This window comes from Bos indicus, chromosome 17 (assembly GCF_029378745.1).
Source record: "Bos indicus isolate NIAB-ARS_2022 breed Sahiwal x Tharparkar chromosome 17, NIAB-ARS_B.indTharparkar_mat_pri_1.0, whole genome shotgun sequence".
Lineage (NCBI taxonomy): Eukaryota > Metazoa > Chordata > Mammalia > Artiodactyla > Bovidae > Bos > Bos indicus.
This window is the reverse complement of record NC_091776.1, coordinates 63,355,691-63,373,800: the sequence shown is the minus strand read 5'-3', so window position 1 is coordinate 63,373,800 and position 18,110 is coordinate 63,355,691. Positions and strand designations below refer to the sequence as shown.

Sequence of the window (18,110 nt, the reverse complement as noted above, 5' to 3'; positions counted from 1 at the left end):
TCCCTTTCTCTATTTTCCAGATTTTCTCTAGCGTGGTTACACTACATTTATAATTAAAAGTCAGCTCTGAGAGACTTTTGCTGGATAAGGTGATGAAGGATTGGGAAACTGAACTTGCATCATAAATACCCAGTGTGCTTCCTCCAAGGGGCTAAAAAGCTAATGTTATTATTACTAACAATCACTACAACAGCACTACTGCTGAGGGCTTGTACTGGAGGTGCCTTGCTAATATCATCATGATAGTAAATACTACAGCTCCCCGAAGACAGGAACTACAGTTATACCACTTTACAGAGAAGGATACCCAGGCACAGAAGTTAGCGTGCCTCAAGTCACAGAGCCAAGAAGTGAGGGACTGGAGATGCAAGTTTCTCTCAAAATGTTAAAATTTATGAATTCAAGGAATACATTAGTCGTCTTATATTTCTCCCAGCTGTTCATTACGGAGATACTGTAAGATAAACACTAAACCGTCACTGATATGAGGAGGAGACCACAGGGTGTGGGGAGCTGACCCTCACCAAGCAGCTCTGACTTGCAGCTCTGCTGGACCACCATCTTGCTTTCTAGGAGGGGACATCGAGGCACGGAGCGGTGCGGAGCTCATCTGAGCCGAGATCTGTACCTGAACAGTCTGACCCAGAGCCCAGGGTCTGGAGAGCTACACTCGACTTTGTCCCAGATATTTATCTAGCGCCTCTAACATCTAGAGATATTACAGACCTAACCCCAACTTTCAGCCAAGCAAATGCAAAACAGCATAGTCAAGGGAGCTGGGGTTTTCTCTTTAATGTTTTTATTATTTAAAATAAAAACTGGCTTACATACTGTAAGTAATTAAAAGGAAACACAGAATATTCAATGCTGACTCCAAAGCTTATTATCTTAACTATAGGACCTCCTTAGTTTAAGAAAGGCAGTAAAAACACATACACACAGAACTGCAGATACAGAACACAGAGACACCAAACAAATTGCATAAAATACATTTATTGCATATTACAGGTAAATGCTAGTAATGAGAAATTCATTTTATGTATTATGTAGTACTTAGTACTATATGAAGTTCTAGTAAAGAGTTTTCTATAAAAATGAGGGTGAAGAGTAAGACATGAATTAGGAGAGCTGCGAATTCAGAGCTGAGCTCTAAGAATACTCCTACCTACATTGCAAATGTGGTCAGACTTCAGCCACTTGAATGATGAAAGGGAGGACAGCTGGGAAAAGAGGGTTCCAGAAAGAAGACCTGAAGGTGGCCTGAGAGGGTGCTAACCCTTAAAGAAATAGTTAAATGCACCCTCCCACACCCACACACAGTGGGAACCAGAGGGGAAGAGGGGCCAGAACTGACAGTGAGAGCAGAATGATGCCCTTAGAAGGTATGACAAGAAGGATCCTGGTTCTGATCTTGAGAGTACAGAGAACAGCTAAGGTGGGTGAATCAAGTGCTTAGAATGGCTGGGGAGCGCCAGGTGAGGCTTCATTTGTGGGGACTTTACACAGAGATTGTGTTCCAAGAGGAGTAGACTTCTCAGGGGCCTGATTTAAGCTGAAATGGACAGGCTGGAAAGAAACACGCAGACTAATGTGAGCTTGTGACCTGAAGAACTGGGTAAACTCTGAGCACACAGCCGGGGCAGAACTGGCTATTAAAAGCCTACATTTTACAAAGCTCTGATGAATGGTGTAGAACATGCCTGACAGTGAGTGGGGGCTGGATCCCAAATGGCAGTGAGCTTTTTATCAGTCTCTAGCATCCTACGAGGCCATAGGAAGTCATCCCAAGGAGTGCCCCACTTACTAGTTTACATTGAGAGAAACTAGGGAACTCTCTTACAGGGAGAAACAACTTTCTAAAAGTCAAAGTCACAGTCCTCACTTTTAAAATAATACCCAGTATTTGAAGAAAGATGGCAGTATTTGAAGCAGAGCCAGTGAACTGGATGTACTAAACTTAGTACTTCCATTCTTCTTTACTGCAGACTTGATGGTTTGCTTCTGATTTAATGTCTGAGAGCATGAAACAAAGTAATCTGATGTACTAGGTAACAGGCTGAGAAAAGGTATTAGGACACATGGTTTTCCATAGGGGAGTTCACTAGGAAATAGAGATACTCACAGACTGAAGTTTCTTCTTAGCAGCTTTTGCCAATTCAGACAAATCCAGGCTGCTAAGAAAATGTACAACACTGATAAGCAAACAAATAAAACCATTTTCATGAGCTCTGTAAAAGGCTAAGGTAGCCAAGGGATCAAGATATTCATTACAGCTCATGGACAAGGTCAGAGGTCAAAATTCTTTAGCCCAATAGTCAGTGAGGAAACTGAACAGAACTTGGTAAGACTATCTCCTAAAAATACCACAATCATGCAAACATTTCTCATGGTAAAGAGAAAAATAACCACCTACTAACCAAAAGGCAAAAACTATGCCATGCTAGTCCCCAGGGTGTGTATGTGAGAAATCATAATTTTTAAAGTATTTTTTTTAACAGCACAATAGAAGAAAAATATAAAAGGGGCAGAATGTTAGAAACCAGAATGGCAAGATTACATATGGAATAGCAATTAATCTTTTCACAAACTCTTGACAGGATCTGTGCAAAGGTTATTAGCTATATAAGGGTTTAAAGTACATTTCTACAGCCATGATCTCATCTGACCTTATAGACCAGAGGTCAACAGATTATAATCCCCCTTTTTGTTTGAGCTAAGTATGGAATTTACATTTTTAGGTGGTTGGGGGAAAAAACACAACAGATGATACCTGGTAATATGTGGAAATTATATGAAATTCCAATTTTAGTATCCAGAAATAAAATTTCACTGGAACAGACACGCCTTTCATTTACAGGGTCCACGGATGCTTTCATTTACAACTGGCAGAGTAGCTGCGGCAGAGGGTGTGTGGCCCAAAAAGCCTGAAGTATTTACTATCTAGCCCTTAACAACAACAACCACAAAATTTGTTGATCCCTATTATAGACAGAGGATATATCCTCTAATAACACAGAAATATTCTGTGATAATTCTAGAGACACAATACTGTCACAGCTGGCTAGAACTACCACAGTATCACAGACTCTGATTTTCTTATTAGCAAATTTGTTACTTGCACTCTTTCAAACTTAAAATTTTATATGGTGGTTTACTTACAGCCGTCTTATTTCCAAAGTGCATAGCCATAAAAGAGAAAAATGTATGGGCTTTGTTAAACACAAAATATAATACATTTATACACTAAACAACCAAGGAAAATACTCGAGACAGATGTAATTGATTGGTATTTCAATGGCCTTACCTGTCCGCCATTTGAGGTATTATAAAGTGCTGTCCATTTTTGTGATCTGAAACAGAAACCAAGCCAGAGTCTCATTTGTATAAATACTAATAAGATCTGTAAAGGAATACCATTATTTTCTGAATTTATGTTTTGCTCCTCTCACAACACAGTTTTTGTTCCTCTCTCTCCTCTTTGCTCTCTTTGAGTATTTTGAATCAAAACATCTTTTGATTATTTGGATAATTTTTTAACATTCCATTTTAATTTATCTCTAGAGTTTCTGACCATATATGATTGTATAGTCTTTTTTCAATGCTAGGGATTATAATATGCAAAACTTGTTACAATCTACTAGAAATAATATTTTACCATTTTAAGAAAAGTGCAAAAACTTACCTTCATATTTCTTTTACCCTCTCCCCTTTCATGTTGTAACTATCAAATATATTACTGACACATGCTGAAAACCACACCATACAATACTATAACTTTTGCTTTAAACTGTCATACATACTTTTAAAAAACTTAAGAAGAAAACAGGCTATTGTATTTATCCATACTTATCATTTCTGTTGTTGTTCTTTCGTTCCTGAAGTTCCAAGATTCGCTTTGGTTTATCAACTCCCTTCCACCCAAAGAACTTCCTTTAGTATTTCTGTTAGAGCAACTAATTCTCTTTTTTTTTTCCATCTTAAAATGTCTTTTTTTAGGGGTACTCTTTCTACCCCCTTCTGATGTCTATGTCAGAAGCTTTCTCTATCTTCTTTATACTTTAATAAAACTTAAAAAAAAAAAAAAAAAAAAGTCTTTTTTTTTTTTTTTTTCATTCCTGAAGGTTATTTTCATGGAAATAGAGTTCTTTCCTTTCAGCATTTAAAAAATATTGTTCTACTTCCTTTTCATCTCTATGGTTTCTGATGAGAAATCCACAGTCATACACATAATTGTTCTTTTATATAGTATCATTTTTTTTCCTTGGCTGCTTTCAAGGCATTTTCTTTCTTCGTATTTTAGCAGTTTGATTTTGAAGTGTCTGAGTGATGACTGGAGTTCATCCTGTTTGGAGTTCTCTGAGCTTTTCAAATTGTGATTTTATGTCTTTTACCAAATTTAGAGTTTTTACCCAATATTTCTTCCGATATTTTTTCTGCACCACATTCTTTCTTCTCTCTTTCTGAGAGTCTGATGATACTAATGTTCTGGTTTTGTCCCGTAGGTCCCTAAAGCTCTGCTAAGCCTCCTTTTCCTCCCACTCTTCTTTCTCTCTGTTGCTTAAACTGGATTATTTCTAGTGATCTATTTTCAATTCGCTGACTTTTTTCTTTGTCATCTCCATCCTAACTAAACCCATCCAGTGGGTTTTAAAATTTTAGTTATAGTATTTTTTAGTTCTAACATTCTGTCCTTTTCTATATCTTCTGTTTCTCTGCTGAGACTTTATTCAATTTGCTTCAATAATGTTCACACTTATTTCTTAAAGCATATTACTATCTGCTTTAAAATCTTTATCTGATAATTCTAACCTCAGAGTCACTGAGGGTTGGCATCTGTTAATAACTACCTTTTCCTATGCAAGTCTTTGGGACTTTCCTGTTTCTTTACATGTCAAGTAATTATGGATGGTATCCCAGATATTTTACATAGTACATTGTGGAGACTCTTGTGAGTCTTCCTTGAATTCTGTGGTGAATGTTAGTATTTTGTTTTAGCAGGCACCTGACCAGGCAGATTCTGCCTCTTGGGCCAAGTGGTGAGAGAGACTAAAGATAAAACAAAAGCCGTCAGGGTTCCCCTCAGGCTCTTGGTCAGAGATTTAGGCACCTGTGCTTGCTATTACTGAAGCCACAGGATTACTAGTGGGGAAAGGAAGAGAAAAGTCCTGTGGGAACTCCTGATTCTCCGTCCTGTCAGCCCCATTTCCTGCTCCTCAGACCACACAGAGAAGGCTTCTTTGCACCTGCTGTGCAGTTCCAGGTTTGGGGCTGTCCTGGAGGCCGTATCAGAAGTAAAATCAAGGGGACACTCACCACCAGCTTGATGTCACTGTGAGTTCCCTAACCTGCCTGCTGGAGTCCTTAGATAGCTCTCCATGCATTTTTGGCCCAGGGTTTTTATTGTGTTCAGAAGGAGAGACAGGGTGAAGTGTGCTTACTCCATCTCACCAGGAACTGGAATCACACCAGGGGCTCTTAACTCTGTTGTACAACCAGGGTGGAGAACCACTGGTTATGTGATTATACACGTATGTGGATATGCTATATCAGGAGTTGGCAAAATTTTTCTGCAAAGGACCAGACTAAATATTTTAGGCTTTGTGGCCATACGGTCTCTGTTGTAATTACTCAACCTACACAGTTCTGCAGCTGTAGTGTGAAAGCAGTCACAGACAATACAAAAATGAGTGGGCATGGCTATCTTACAATAAAACTTTATTTTTAAAAATCAACGTAATAGGCTTATCTGGCCTGCAGACCAAGGTTTGCTGACCCTAGTTCTACCTCATGAACAAAGCAGGTTAATGGTAAAGTTCACTTTTTCCCTTTTCCCCATTCCTTAGCTAGCAGAATTCTGCAAACAACTATAGAGGTTAAGGCTTTGCTCTTCCATGCTGACTCTCATTAACCACAAGAACTGTGGTGCCGCATTCAGGCTGGGTTCAATGATGCTCTCTGATTCCTGAAACGGCCATACTGTACAGCAATCATTTTAAAAACTAAAATGTCAAGCTGTGACCGATGTTATGTATTTCACATATAGCAAAAAATGCCATGGTCATCATTTCACACAAAAATCCTTATTTGCGGTTTTCTCAAGGATACGTTAGAGCACAGACCATAAACAGCAGTGTCCCGACTTGCTCTTCCAGGGACTGCCTGGCTGCAGCTGTGGAGAGGCTGCTCTCCTTTCACTCACCTGGTTTCCTGCCGCAGAGATAGAAGGCTAGTCTGTCAGTCAGCTCGTACTGTATTTCTACAAGGCGCTCTGCCAGCTCGTGGTGCCCTCCTTGCCTACAACAGAAAACAAAGTGCCGTTTATACTACTCACTGGCCATGGGTGCTAGAAGAGAAAAGTACAGAGACACCCCCTGAGATACCTGAGGAGTTAATCAAAAGTGACTTTTCAGAATAATCAACCTTTTTGTGTGAGGTAAACTGTCAAGGTCGACTCTGACTTCCACTCTTGTAAAACTGCTTTCAAAATCTCAACTACCCCCTTTCTCTGATTAATTTGTGAGACAGGGGTCTCCCCTGGTGGTCCAAGGGTTAAGAACCCACCTGCCAATGCAGGAGACATAAGAGATGCTGGTTCCATCCCTGGTTCGGGAAGATCCCCTGGAGAAGGGCATGGCAACCCACTCTAGTATTCTTGCCTGGTGAATACCATGGACAGAGGAGCCTGGAAGCCTATAGTCCATGGCGTCGCAGAGTCAGACATGACTGAAGTGACTTAGCACGCACACATATAAACAATGGCGTGTTAGACCTGATGAAACACTGCACGCGTCAACACCTGAGCTCTTATTCCCAGACACACTGCTCTATCCAGTCAGGACCCCTGCTGTGCCGTATGTGCCCGGTCTACCCCTCCCTTCAGAACTTGACCCACATCCTTCTTCTCGTCTGAAATACCTTAGCTCCTCTTCACACACCCAAATCCAATCCATTCTTCAAAGACCAACTAAAGACATGACTTAATGATCTGGGCCACAGTGAAGAAATACTATGTATGTATCCACTATGGTAATGAGTTCTACATTATCTTGCCTCATTTAACTCTTACACGCATTTATGAATCCTCTCCTCCATGAGAGAGTAAAGTCTAGGGGGGCAGAGTTTTGTCATTTCACTTGTCATTTTCAGGTTGTCAACTGTCATTTTACCCTGTGCAGAGCATCGTTCTTTGCAGTTAATCAAGTTAATTTGGAAAAAGAAGGAAAGATGATCCATCTTCTGTCATTTAAATGATACTAAAGACTAATCTACGGATTTACTTTTTTATTTTCCACTACTTCACAGCCAAAATTTTCAAACGAAGAAAAATTTAAAGAATTTTATAGGGAGCCCCGAGATGTCCACTACCTAAATTCTGCAATTAATATTTTACTATACTTGTTGAACCACATATCTATCCATACAGGGGCTTCCCAGGCAGTGCCAGTGGTAAAGAATCTGCCTGCCAATGCAGGAAACGTACGTTCAATTCCTGGGTCAGGAAGATCCCCTGGATAAGGAAATGGCAATCTACTCCAGGATTTTTGCCTGGAAAATTCCATGGAGAGAGGAGTCTGGTGGGCTGCAGTCTGCCGAGTTGCAAAGAGTCAGACACGACTGAGCACACATGCACATCCATACAGATTTGTTTCTAAGTTCAAGCAATGACTAAAAGTATTCAAAAAAAACTGAGGAGTGGGTTCTGCAACTCTTTATACTTGATGTGGATTCCAACTATGGCTCAAATACCACTATGTTACAAAGGATAAAAAAAAATGAAAGATTGGAAGCTAAAGCACAGTGGTTAATGGTTCTACCTTCCCCAACTTTGACTGGCTGTAAGATTATACGCACTTGAAATATCTTCATCTGCAAAATAACAGAATTCATATCTTTGAAGGAGCTAAATGCTACCCATGCACAATTTAGCCACTTTTAACAATGAAAAGTGGCTAAATGATTAACAATGAATCATACACAAGGTAAATAATCCCAAACAGAGAAAGGTAAAAGAGTTGAGTCTCTCACCTGGCATAGTCGACAGGAGTTTTCCCACTGGAGTCCTGGGTGCCTGGGTCTGCTCCGTATACTGCCAACAATTCTGCCTGTAGAATCTGCCCTGCTTTGGAGGCCACATGGAGGGGGGTGTTTCCTTTCTCCTAAGAATCATTAATACAAAATACACAAAAAGAAACAAATTAAATAACCCAAAGGCTAAGCAAATGCAACCCATTTAGTTTCAACTTAATATCTGAACCAATTTGGGCTTTCTTACAGGGTGAAAAAAGTTGGCTTGTGCTCCTAAAGATAACAGCCTCAAACAGGTTTCAAGATTCCCTGTTCTCACGCTTGAATGGAGTTGCTGAAAAATACATAAACAAGAAAAGAATGTTTGTTAAAAGTGTAAAGAATGAGGGAGCAAAGCAGCTGGCAGACCACTGCAATCTACATTATCGCAGCACTACATCATCTTTATCTTGCTTAGCAAGGTGAATGAAGCCGTCTCTCCCTTGCTGGTAACAGCTACCCCTGGGCTCTAAGGCAGAGTCAGGCCTACGTTACTGATAAGGGAACTAGGGCTGGGAAGGCTGATGCGCCCAAAGGCATGATCTGTCTAAGTGGCACAACCAGTCTCTGAGTGTGAGGGAGTGTGAGGAGGGGTTAAGCATGGCTCTAAAGTCTGACAGACCTGAATTTCAAACCATATACCCCTCAAGCTGTATGAACTTGAGAAAGTGTTTAAAGCAACCTGAACCTGTTTCCTTATCTCTAAAATGGTGATAAAAATGCCACCTATTCACAGGCAACTATAAGAGATCGAAGATACAACAGAGCACAGAGCCTGGTACACAGGAAATGCCCAAAGAAAACAGCTGCTATTATTACTGCTGTTGTTATTAGCTGTTAATATTGAACCTAGGGCTTTAGAGCTTCAGATCCTAGACTGTATAAATCACAGGATTCCACCTTATATCACACCCTCTCCACAACACTAGTCTTGGCCTTGTGCACAATGATTTAATGAAGTCTTTCGGGGTGGAAACAGGCCTGTGGCATATCAAATCATATAGCACTGAGGTAAAGCCCTTATACATTCAGAGGATAATCTGCCTTCCTTCAACTCCTCCTTCAACCCTAGAATTGTCCAAACTGCAAGCATCCTTACCACAGGATTGAAGAAAGCTACTCTAACATCTGCATCCAGATCTTGTTTTCCTAATTAATTCTATTTTTAAAAATTGTGGCTTAAAAACACAATGAATGGAAGTAACAATCACATCCACCTTCAGGCAAAGTTTAAAATTCTGAACTGTGAGTGCCTTGAGCATCTGCCAAAAGCAGCGCTTTGAAAATTAAGATATGTGTTTTTGTGGCATATCTTAAAAACATGCAAAGGCCCACATAAAGAAAGCCATCAACTCATCTTGTGAGTTTAATAAACCATCCCATGGACTACGGCTCTGAGTGACACCCTACTTCCTGAAGATCTCACTCAGCATGCAACCCAGAAACCTGCACAAGTCCCACAGACCTTGTAGTCCCTCCTAGAAACAAACTCTGACATGGCTCCTATTTCAAAGCTCCGCAAACAAAAACTTACAGAAATACGACTCTAGAACCAGACCTAGAAAACACAAATAGTTTCCTGGATACTTATTTTTTCCTTTGTCCCACTAGTATACCTCCACTAATATGAATGGTTGCCATTTGAATTAAGATGAGAGAAGAAACCAACTGCAAAAAAAGCTGTTACTAATTATTTCATATACAGAAAGGAGTTTTCTTTTCTTTCTAAGTGTCTTTTTTTCCCCCAAACAGGACAGTGTGCTGTTTCATCCGGTAATTTCAGGATTCTGAAAGGTGTGACCCACCTTACTGAGATCTTTGGCGGTCACACTGTCGTCATCCCGGCAGGGCAAGCGGTGGACGAACGCTAACATCTGATACTTGGCTCTGATGAATTCTGCTTTATTAGGACTGGTTTGAGAACAAAAAAAAGAAAACAGTTCACTTGCAGTTCAGATACAACATTTCCCATTCTTCAGACTGTAAAGAGAAGAGGAAGTGACCCACATCCCCCACTCAAGAATAAAAGGAACAATACTGAAGTAAGCTTTGGCAGTGTGTTAAGACCTGAAGTCTGAAAACGTACATTAGTCATTATAATGGCCAGGACTGCGGAATACCTGCTTTTTATAGTATCTTTCTTCTCTGTGTAATTTTCTGAAGTGACCTAGCAACCTTGGGAGGAAGCAGCTTTTTGTCCCATCTTTTAAGAATCCAGATGTCTGGTCTGACTGCCTGTTGGTTGAGCACCTAAGCGCAAACCCAGTGACATCGACAGCCACCAAGCCTTAGTCTTAAGCTGGAGAAACCAGACTTGTGCTGGGTAGCCATGCGGAAGAGATGGTCCCATGCCTGGCTTCATTCTGCATTCCTAAAGGCAAAGAGTTCAACACACAACTGGGTGACCATCTCCTGCGCTGCCCCTGTGGAGGCTGGTCCAAGACAGCTGCGCTCCTTTCAGTGGGCCCCAGGGGTTAAGAAGAAATAAGAGTATTTATAAACATTCCACTCACTGTACTTTATCCTGTGGATTAGCTTTGCGTCTTCCACTCATAATAGAGGTGGGGTCCAGTAACGAATGCTCCCATATAGAATTAGCACCATTATTATACAAGGTTTCAACCATCTAAAATCAAGCAGTATAAAATCGAATTTTAATTTCTTTCTACAAACATTCCATGGAAATCAATGACTGAACTGGTTCCACTACAAACACTAGCATGACTAGGAGATCACACGCTTCATTATTTTCTGTTTTAGAATGAGAAAGAAGAAGCTACATGCAGGATTCAGATTTGACCAGGAGGATAGCTACATACTTCAATGGGTTTGATTACATTTTCTAATACACGATGAAGAAAGAGCACTCTGACACTTTAGGACAGCACTGCCCAAGCCTGAGCATCCAAATACTATTTTTCAAGATTCTTAATCTTTTTCTTTAAATCCACTTACCTTCTAAAACTTTCACTAGCAATTATAATTTGATACCCTAGTTACAGTTTTATGCAACCATTGAAATAAATATTTGAGTATTACCTACATCTACCTTTGATCAGTGGTAAAGAATCTCCCTGCCAACACAGGAGATGTGGGTTCAGGAAAATCCCCTGAAAAAGGAAATGGCAACCCACTCCAGTATTTTTGCCGAGAAAAAAGCCTATGAACAGAGGAGCCTGCGGGTCTGTAAAGAGGTGGACCCGACTGGACGACTGAGCACGCGCATCAGCCTCGAGTGCCGCTAGTAGTCCACGCGTCACTCTGGGGACTGCTGCTCTAGGGCCAAGTCTGGCATTTTAAACTACACATCTCTGGACTTTATTCATATCCTATAATATAGGATACGACATAATATCTGTACTCTGTATAATCTGACAGCAGTAAACACCCATTTTGACATGGGAATGAGCTGTTAGAAACTTCTGAGCAGAAGTTATTAATAATAATAAACCATTTTCATTTCAGAGCATGCCTCCTGACAAGGCCTCGTCTGATTTTTACAACACTGCAGATACTGTCAGATCAGAGATCTAAACTCACCCTTTTGGGACAGGCTGTGCAGCTGCCACAGATTTAGTAAAATATGTACTCAAGACAAATGAAGGCAAAAACACATGCCAAAGTCTGAGTTCCAACAGAACTCAGAGAATGTGTACCCCAAAATAGAAGTACCCGCTGACATGCTAATGGACCCCCAAATAAAACTAAGTTAGGCGTTCAATCAAAACAGAACTTGATTGTCTCTAACAAGTTACAAGAACTTTAAGAGAACTTAAATCAGATGTGTCAGAAACTTCAGAGGACTCCTATCAAAGCAGGAAACTTCATGAAAAGTTTCTAAGGCAGTTGCTTTCAAGAACATTCATCGTGGTAAGCGGAAAAGACAGATTGTTTAAAAACAATTTCTGGCAATAGTCTAGAAAGTCGGCAGTAAAACATTAGGAAGAAATTTTAATGACTATCTGTCTACCTATAGTCGAGCTTTTCCAGATTTTCACTAGGAGAAAAATAATCTTAAATAACTAATTCAATACTTATATATAGCACTGATAAGCATGGCACCTCTACTCAATTAGGATTCAAACATTTTTGTAAGGTTTAAGAAGTGTAATTTCAGTTCCTAAAACAGTAACTCCTAAAAACTTAAACTTCTTGAGGAGAATTCTTATTCTTTACCTGAAGCAATGTCGGAGGCCATGGTGTGTGTTTAAGATGCCTCACTTGAGAGATATGGCGTCCCAGACTCCGATGGACACTGCAGCACTCATCGCATATAAACGTTCCCCTATTTACGGATGCCCAGGAAGGATCTGGAAAGAAGAGTGAGATCAGTGGCAAGGATACCAGGTGGTTGCTATTCTGCCGGGTGGCAAAAGATGACCAAGGTTTGGTGTTTCAGAAAAACAAGACATTTCTGTTGTGTTGGTATGCTAGTCAACATGTTAAGCTGGGGAGCCTGTCTGATGATACCACCCATCTTGACTAGGGGTACAATGTTAATAGAGATGGAAAACATGGATTGAAGCCCTGAGTGATCACTTACCTGCTTTCTGGTCCAGGACCACAATCTGTAGCCCTAGTAAGATCTACTATCTCGGATATGTGCTCCTTCATTAAATGTAAGAGAAGCAAATTGAGCGGGTTCACCTGAATCATTCTGACTCCATTCCCACAAATGGCAGGACAACAAAACTGCCCATGAACAATCCACACAGAATTATGTGAAGTGAATGGTGAAAAGACAGCTACCCTAATACCGCTGCACATCGACACGCCTCTGGGCTTAGCAGAAAGCTACAAGCGACACAATTATAAAACAGCTCAGCCGCAGTGGCTCTGAAAACAGACTGGGAAACCCTGGCCTCCTCCACTAGGAAACGTGCTAGGATATCCGTTAGCTGTCTTAAATAAACTGTTGAGTCCGATCTCACCACGGACCTGAAAGAACAGAAGCTGTAAAAACATCGGCCTCACAGAAAAAAAGACGCAAAATACAAATGAGCAATATTTCTGACGTGCGCATGATACTTTTTTTCCTGTGAAGTCTGACAAAGCCTCATCAGACACCCTCTGAAACAAGGAAAAACGCACACTTAGTAAGCAGTAAGAATAACTCACGCTGGGAAAGTAAACTAAATATTTAGAAACTCAAAACACAGACAGACCTTCTACATTTCATCAGATTCACACAAGGGGTGACAATAGGTGCCGCTCAAGCTGCTTGGCTTGAGGGTTATATTTAAAAATTCTTCAATGTCCACAAAAATCTCTAAAATGCATGTACACCATCCTTACCATTTCTAACAGTTTATTCAAACCCCTTCCAACCATATAATGAAAAGTTATGGGATTTCAATCAAAGACAAACTGGGAGTCAGAGAGTGTGGTGGTTAAGAGGGCTGGCTTTGGAGACAAGCAGTCCAGGGTTTGAACCCCAACTCTGCCACTTCTTGCGCAAGGATCTTAGGCAAGTTATTTCTTTGAGGGTACTCATCATGGATCAAATAGAAGAACAACACATCTCAGGGCGGTGAGGATATAAAAGAGTAAGTGAAGCTCTTTGCATATAGTAAGTACTCAGTAATGTGAGCTGTTATAACTTTTCCCAATTATTTTGTAAGTACCACTCAAGTATTTTCAAGAGCTCACTGCAATCCATGGCCACTAGGAGAAGGAAATGGCAACCCACTCCAGTGTTCTTGCCCGGAGAATCCCAGGGACGGGGGAGCCTGGTGGGCTGCCCTCTATGGGGTCGCACAGAGTCAGACACGACTGAAGCGACTTAGCAGCAGCAGAGAAAGTCTTTGATTGCTAATATTCGAAATATTGAATGTGCCACATGAACACTATCTTACTACACTTAAAAACCTCATGGAGTTTTCAGGTAGTTGAACTCAGAATAGGATATGAACTAGATTCATTAAAAAAAAAAAAAAAAGGTAAACCAGGACCTCCCTGGCGATCCAGTGGTTAAGACTCTGCACTTCCACTGCAGGGTGCACGTGTTCAACGCTTGGTCAGGAAACTAAGATCCTGCATGCCATGCAGCACGGCAAAAAATGACTTAAAAAAAATAAAGGTAAACTATTGACTATGATTTGATCACAGTTAATCAAACATTTTGGAGCTCCAGCTTTAGTATCAGTCCTTCCAGTGAATATTCAGGGTTGATTACCTTTAGGACTGACTGGTTAGGGAAATCAATCCTTGAATATTCATTTCGAGGAGCGAGGATCAATGCTGAAGCTCCAAAACAGTTGATTAACTATCATCAAATCTTAGTAATTAGTTTACCTATCTTTTAAAAAAAATTTTTTTTTTTTTTTGCCATGTTGCAAAGCATTGGAATTCCAACTCATTGGAAAAGACCCTGATGCTGGGAAAGATTGAGGGCCAGAGGAGAAGAGGGCAACAGAGGACAGAGGACGAGATGGTTAGACGGCGTCACCAACTCAATGGACACGCATTTGAGCCAGCTTTGGGAGACAGTGAAGGACAGGGAAGTCTGGCATGCTGCAGTCAATGGGACTGCAAAGAGTTGGACACAATTTAGGGACTGAACAGCAACAATTACAAGTTTGCCATGAAACAAAAACTCAAACAAAATTCTTCAGTGAAGAACAACTATGTCAGTACTACTAAAGCACTCTAAAAAAAAAAGACTGGAAACATCAAGATGAAAGATCCCTGCAAAGATACATAACAACTTGGCTTTTTGCAGTGTGGTACTATGAATGACATACATACAGAAAGACTTTATTTTGAAGATCAGCCTTGGTTTTCACCTATTGTTCAGAGAATTTACAGTCCTCTTGGAAGAAATTAAATAGGGACAAGACAGGAAGGATTTAACACACACTAAGCAAAGCTCTCCACTACAAGGCTCTCTACTAGTCATTTTAACATCATGAATCAGAATCACATGAAGAGAATATCAGAATGTTAGCGACAGTAAAATCCAGTGAACCCCTTCCAATTTATGTGAACATTTTATGCTAGGGCTTCTTAACATGGGTTCTAGGAACACAACCAATGGGCTTCAGAAACATCTATTATCCCACTAAGAAATCTTAACAAATTCTGTGTGAAAGGTGAAGTGCACGTGTATTTTGTGGGGAGAAGGTCTTAGCATTCATCAGAATCTCACAGGGATCCTGAACCATAAAGGTTACTCTCCCACTAGGGCTTTGCAGAAAAGGCAGCACAAATTCCTAGCTGCTCAAGTTCAGAACATTTCAAGGTAGCCTAATTATATTCAAAACAGGAAGGAAGTGACTCAATTCTCTGTAGATTAGGCATACGAGACAACAACTAAAAAAGATACAATGGAAGAGAAAAATGTTCTCAAAGGCACAAAACGCCACAGAAGTGCAAGACAGTATTTAGTACAGAATTCAGCATGACAACAGAGATGCAATTTTCCTCTGCCCTGTGTACCATCCACTGAGAAGCAAAGAACATGCGCTTCAAGAGGAAGTTTGAATCTAGATTCATGTGAATCAAACATCACAGAAAGTTCAACCGAAAACAGGCAAGAAAAGAAGGAAGTGGAGCAAATAACATTTTTAGAGAATACAATGGGGTTTGTATGACAAGCTAACTTAGTTTCTACAACACCTCTTTAAACTCCTCCACCTGGTCTCCCTATCTTCAAAAGAAAGTGGTAACCCCACTTACATTATACAGTCCGTGAAATAACCACATAAGGTTTGAGTTATCATAGTCCTTTTAAAATCGGTCTGCACCTCCATATGACAAGATGAAGTTTAAAACAGAGTGGTGCTCGATGACTTCGTTAAGATTGTTTATTGGATACTATTGTGCCAAAGAAGCCATCTTACCTTTTGAATTACTTCAAATTCAAAGGAGATAAATCCAAGCACTGAAAACAGCACAGAGCACTGTCAACCGGGCTCCAACCGCTAAGATAGATCTCAACTCTAAATCTGATTAAACATGGGAGGGATGGCTTCCGCCCTTCAGTGTTCCCATATGCCTAAACTGCCTGAATACCCAAATGATTATAGTTGACAATGATTTGGTGTGTTTATTTTGTAGGCAGTAATTAATGTATAATTTAGAAATTCAACTACAGCTTTAAGAGGCTATGAAGGTTCTGTACACAATACAAAAAACAGGAAAAATAAAAACAACAACCCCAAAAACCACCTTAGATGAGACAATCCTAAGCATATTCATTGAAACTGTTCTACCCCTGAGCACCGTACTCTCAATCATCCTCACTCGAAAAATGAGGAAATCAAGACTCGGCCAAATGAAGTCACCAGCCCAAGGTCACCCAGAGGCAAAATCTAGTTTGAACTCGGCCGGTTCGGATCTCAGAACTTGAGACAAGCATTGCTCCCTCAAGCGATGGTCGGCGTTTGCAAGACCCCGTCATCCGGGAGACTGTCCGCGGCGGAGTGGCAGTCGGGATGTTAGAGAAGCGGGGCAAAACTCATCCTTGGGGGTCCTCTGGCGAGCCTCAGTGGAAGGAAGCGGCGAGCGTCGCCCACTCCGGACAGGGCCTCCCCCCAACACCGGGGCGGGGGTCTGGGGGGCTGTGGGGAGGGGGGATGACACCTGCAGCCTCTGGGGGCCGCAGCCGGGAGGACGCTCGCAGTTGATTTCTCTTATTGGCCTCCTCGTGGATTGCCCAAGCCCCTTCCTGTTGGGAAAGCGGCCACGACCCCGCCGCCTCTACGCCCGGCCTGGGACAGAGGGGACGAGAAAGAAGAGAGGGACGGGAGTGACGGGAGGGCGGCGGCCCCCTACCCGCCGGGCTCTGACAGGCCCGGGACGGGTCCCGCCCCACGGCCGCCCAGGCGCCTACTCGTCGCGACCCGGGGCATAGGGTGCAGAGCTCTACTGCCCGAACCCTCCCGGCCCGAGGGGGCGGCCCCGGGGCAGGGGTCCTGGCCAGGAGAGCTGAGGGGAGCGGGCCCGGCCGGTGCGACTCACCCGGCCCGCTGCAGTCAGCGCACACCTCGCTGCTCCGGAGCCGCTTCGACATGGCTCCCGCCTCCCACCTGCCGGGAACCTGGGGCCCCGGGACAGTGAAGGCGGCGGCGGCGGCTGCGCTTCCGCTCTAACGGGTCCCCGCAGCGGCGCTGGCGGCGGCCGCCTCTCCCCTCAGCGCCTCACAGCCGCGGCGCAGCACGCACGCGCGGGGAGGTGCCCTTCGGCGACGGGCGGGTCACGTGACCGGAAAGGGCACGCTTCCTTGTCGCCATTTTGAGTGAGGGCAGGTGTCTCCTCTCCTGTTTCTAAACCTCTTTAATTTGGGGGGGGTCTCCCTCTCTGGAAGAGATTCACTTCCTCCCAGTGCTGATTAATATCAAGGGAAGCAGCATAATGTAGTGACCAAAGGTATGCAGCCACAGCCTTCTTGAGGCAATCATTCGTCAAGTCATTTAGCATAACTTTGGCCACGTTCACTTATTTATTCGTTCCTTTATTCAACAAATATTTATTGACCAGGGCTTCCTTGGTAGCTCAGCTGGTAAAGAATTCGCCTGCAATGCAGGAGACCCCGTTTCAGTTCCTAGGTCGGGAAGATCCCCTGGAGAAGGGATAGGCTACCCACTCCAGTATTCTTGGGCTTCCTTGGGTGGCTCAGACGGTGAAGAATCCGCCAGCAATGCTGAAGACCTGGGTTTGATCCCTGGGGTTGGGAAGATCCATTAGAGGAGGGTATGGCAACCCACTCCAGTACTGTTGCCAGGAGAATCCCCATGGACAGAGGAGGCTGGCGGGGCTACAGTCCTTGGAGTCGCAGAGTCAGATAGGACTGAGTGGCTAAGCACACATAGATAATACTGAAATTATCAGGGATGCACATTTATTGACCATGTACTATGTTCCACACACTGTTCTGGGCACTGGAGAAGGAGCAGTGAGCCAAGAAGACGAAATTTTCTGTATTTATGGAGTTACATTCAACTGTACTAGATCTACAATAAAATAAGTAGGAATATATTAGATGTTTCCCTATGCTGCAGTTTTAATCTTATCTGGAAAGTGGAAGTAGTCTGTCTACCTCAAGC

General features: G+C 42.2%; 1 protein-coding gene across 10 annotated transcripts in view; it reads right to left on the bottom strand.

Annotated features, from left to right (window-relative positions):
• Window positions 1–17,212, bottom strand: part of GIT2 (GIT ArfGAP 2) — a 42,714-nt gene extending 25,502 nt beyond the window's left edge. For 8 of the 10 annotated variants that reach the window (XR_011561200.1, XM_070769694.1, XM_070769698.1 and 5 more), the window contains exons 1-9: window positions 17,026–17,212; window positions 12,241–12,374; window positions 10,578–10,690; window positions 9,870–9,975; window positions 8,273–8,359; window positions 8,026–8,156; window positions 6,200–6,294; window positions 3,305–3,350; window positions 2,123–2,174 (exon numbers count right to left, since the gene is read on the bottom strand). Coding sequence is in view for 9 of the 10 variants with exons in the window: in XM_070769694.1 (XP_070625795.1) it covers window positions 2,123–2,174; window positions 3,305–3,350; window positions 6,200–6,294; window positions 8,026–8,156; window positions 8,273–8,359; window positions 9,870–9,975; window positions 10,578–10,690; window positions 12,241–12,374; window positions 17,026–17,077 (816 nt within the window). In the remaining variant the exon portion in view is untranslated. The remainder of the gene's footprint in view (window positions 1–2,122; window positions 2,175–3,304; window positions 3,351–6,199; window positions 6,295–8,025; window positions 8,157–8,272; window positions 8,360–9,869; window positions 9,976–10,577; window positions 10,691–12,240; window positions 12,375–17,025) is intronic. The other 2 variants (XM_070769696.1, XM_070769700.1) reach the window with 1 other exon arrangement.
• Window positions 17,213–18,110: the final 898 nt, after the last annotated feature.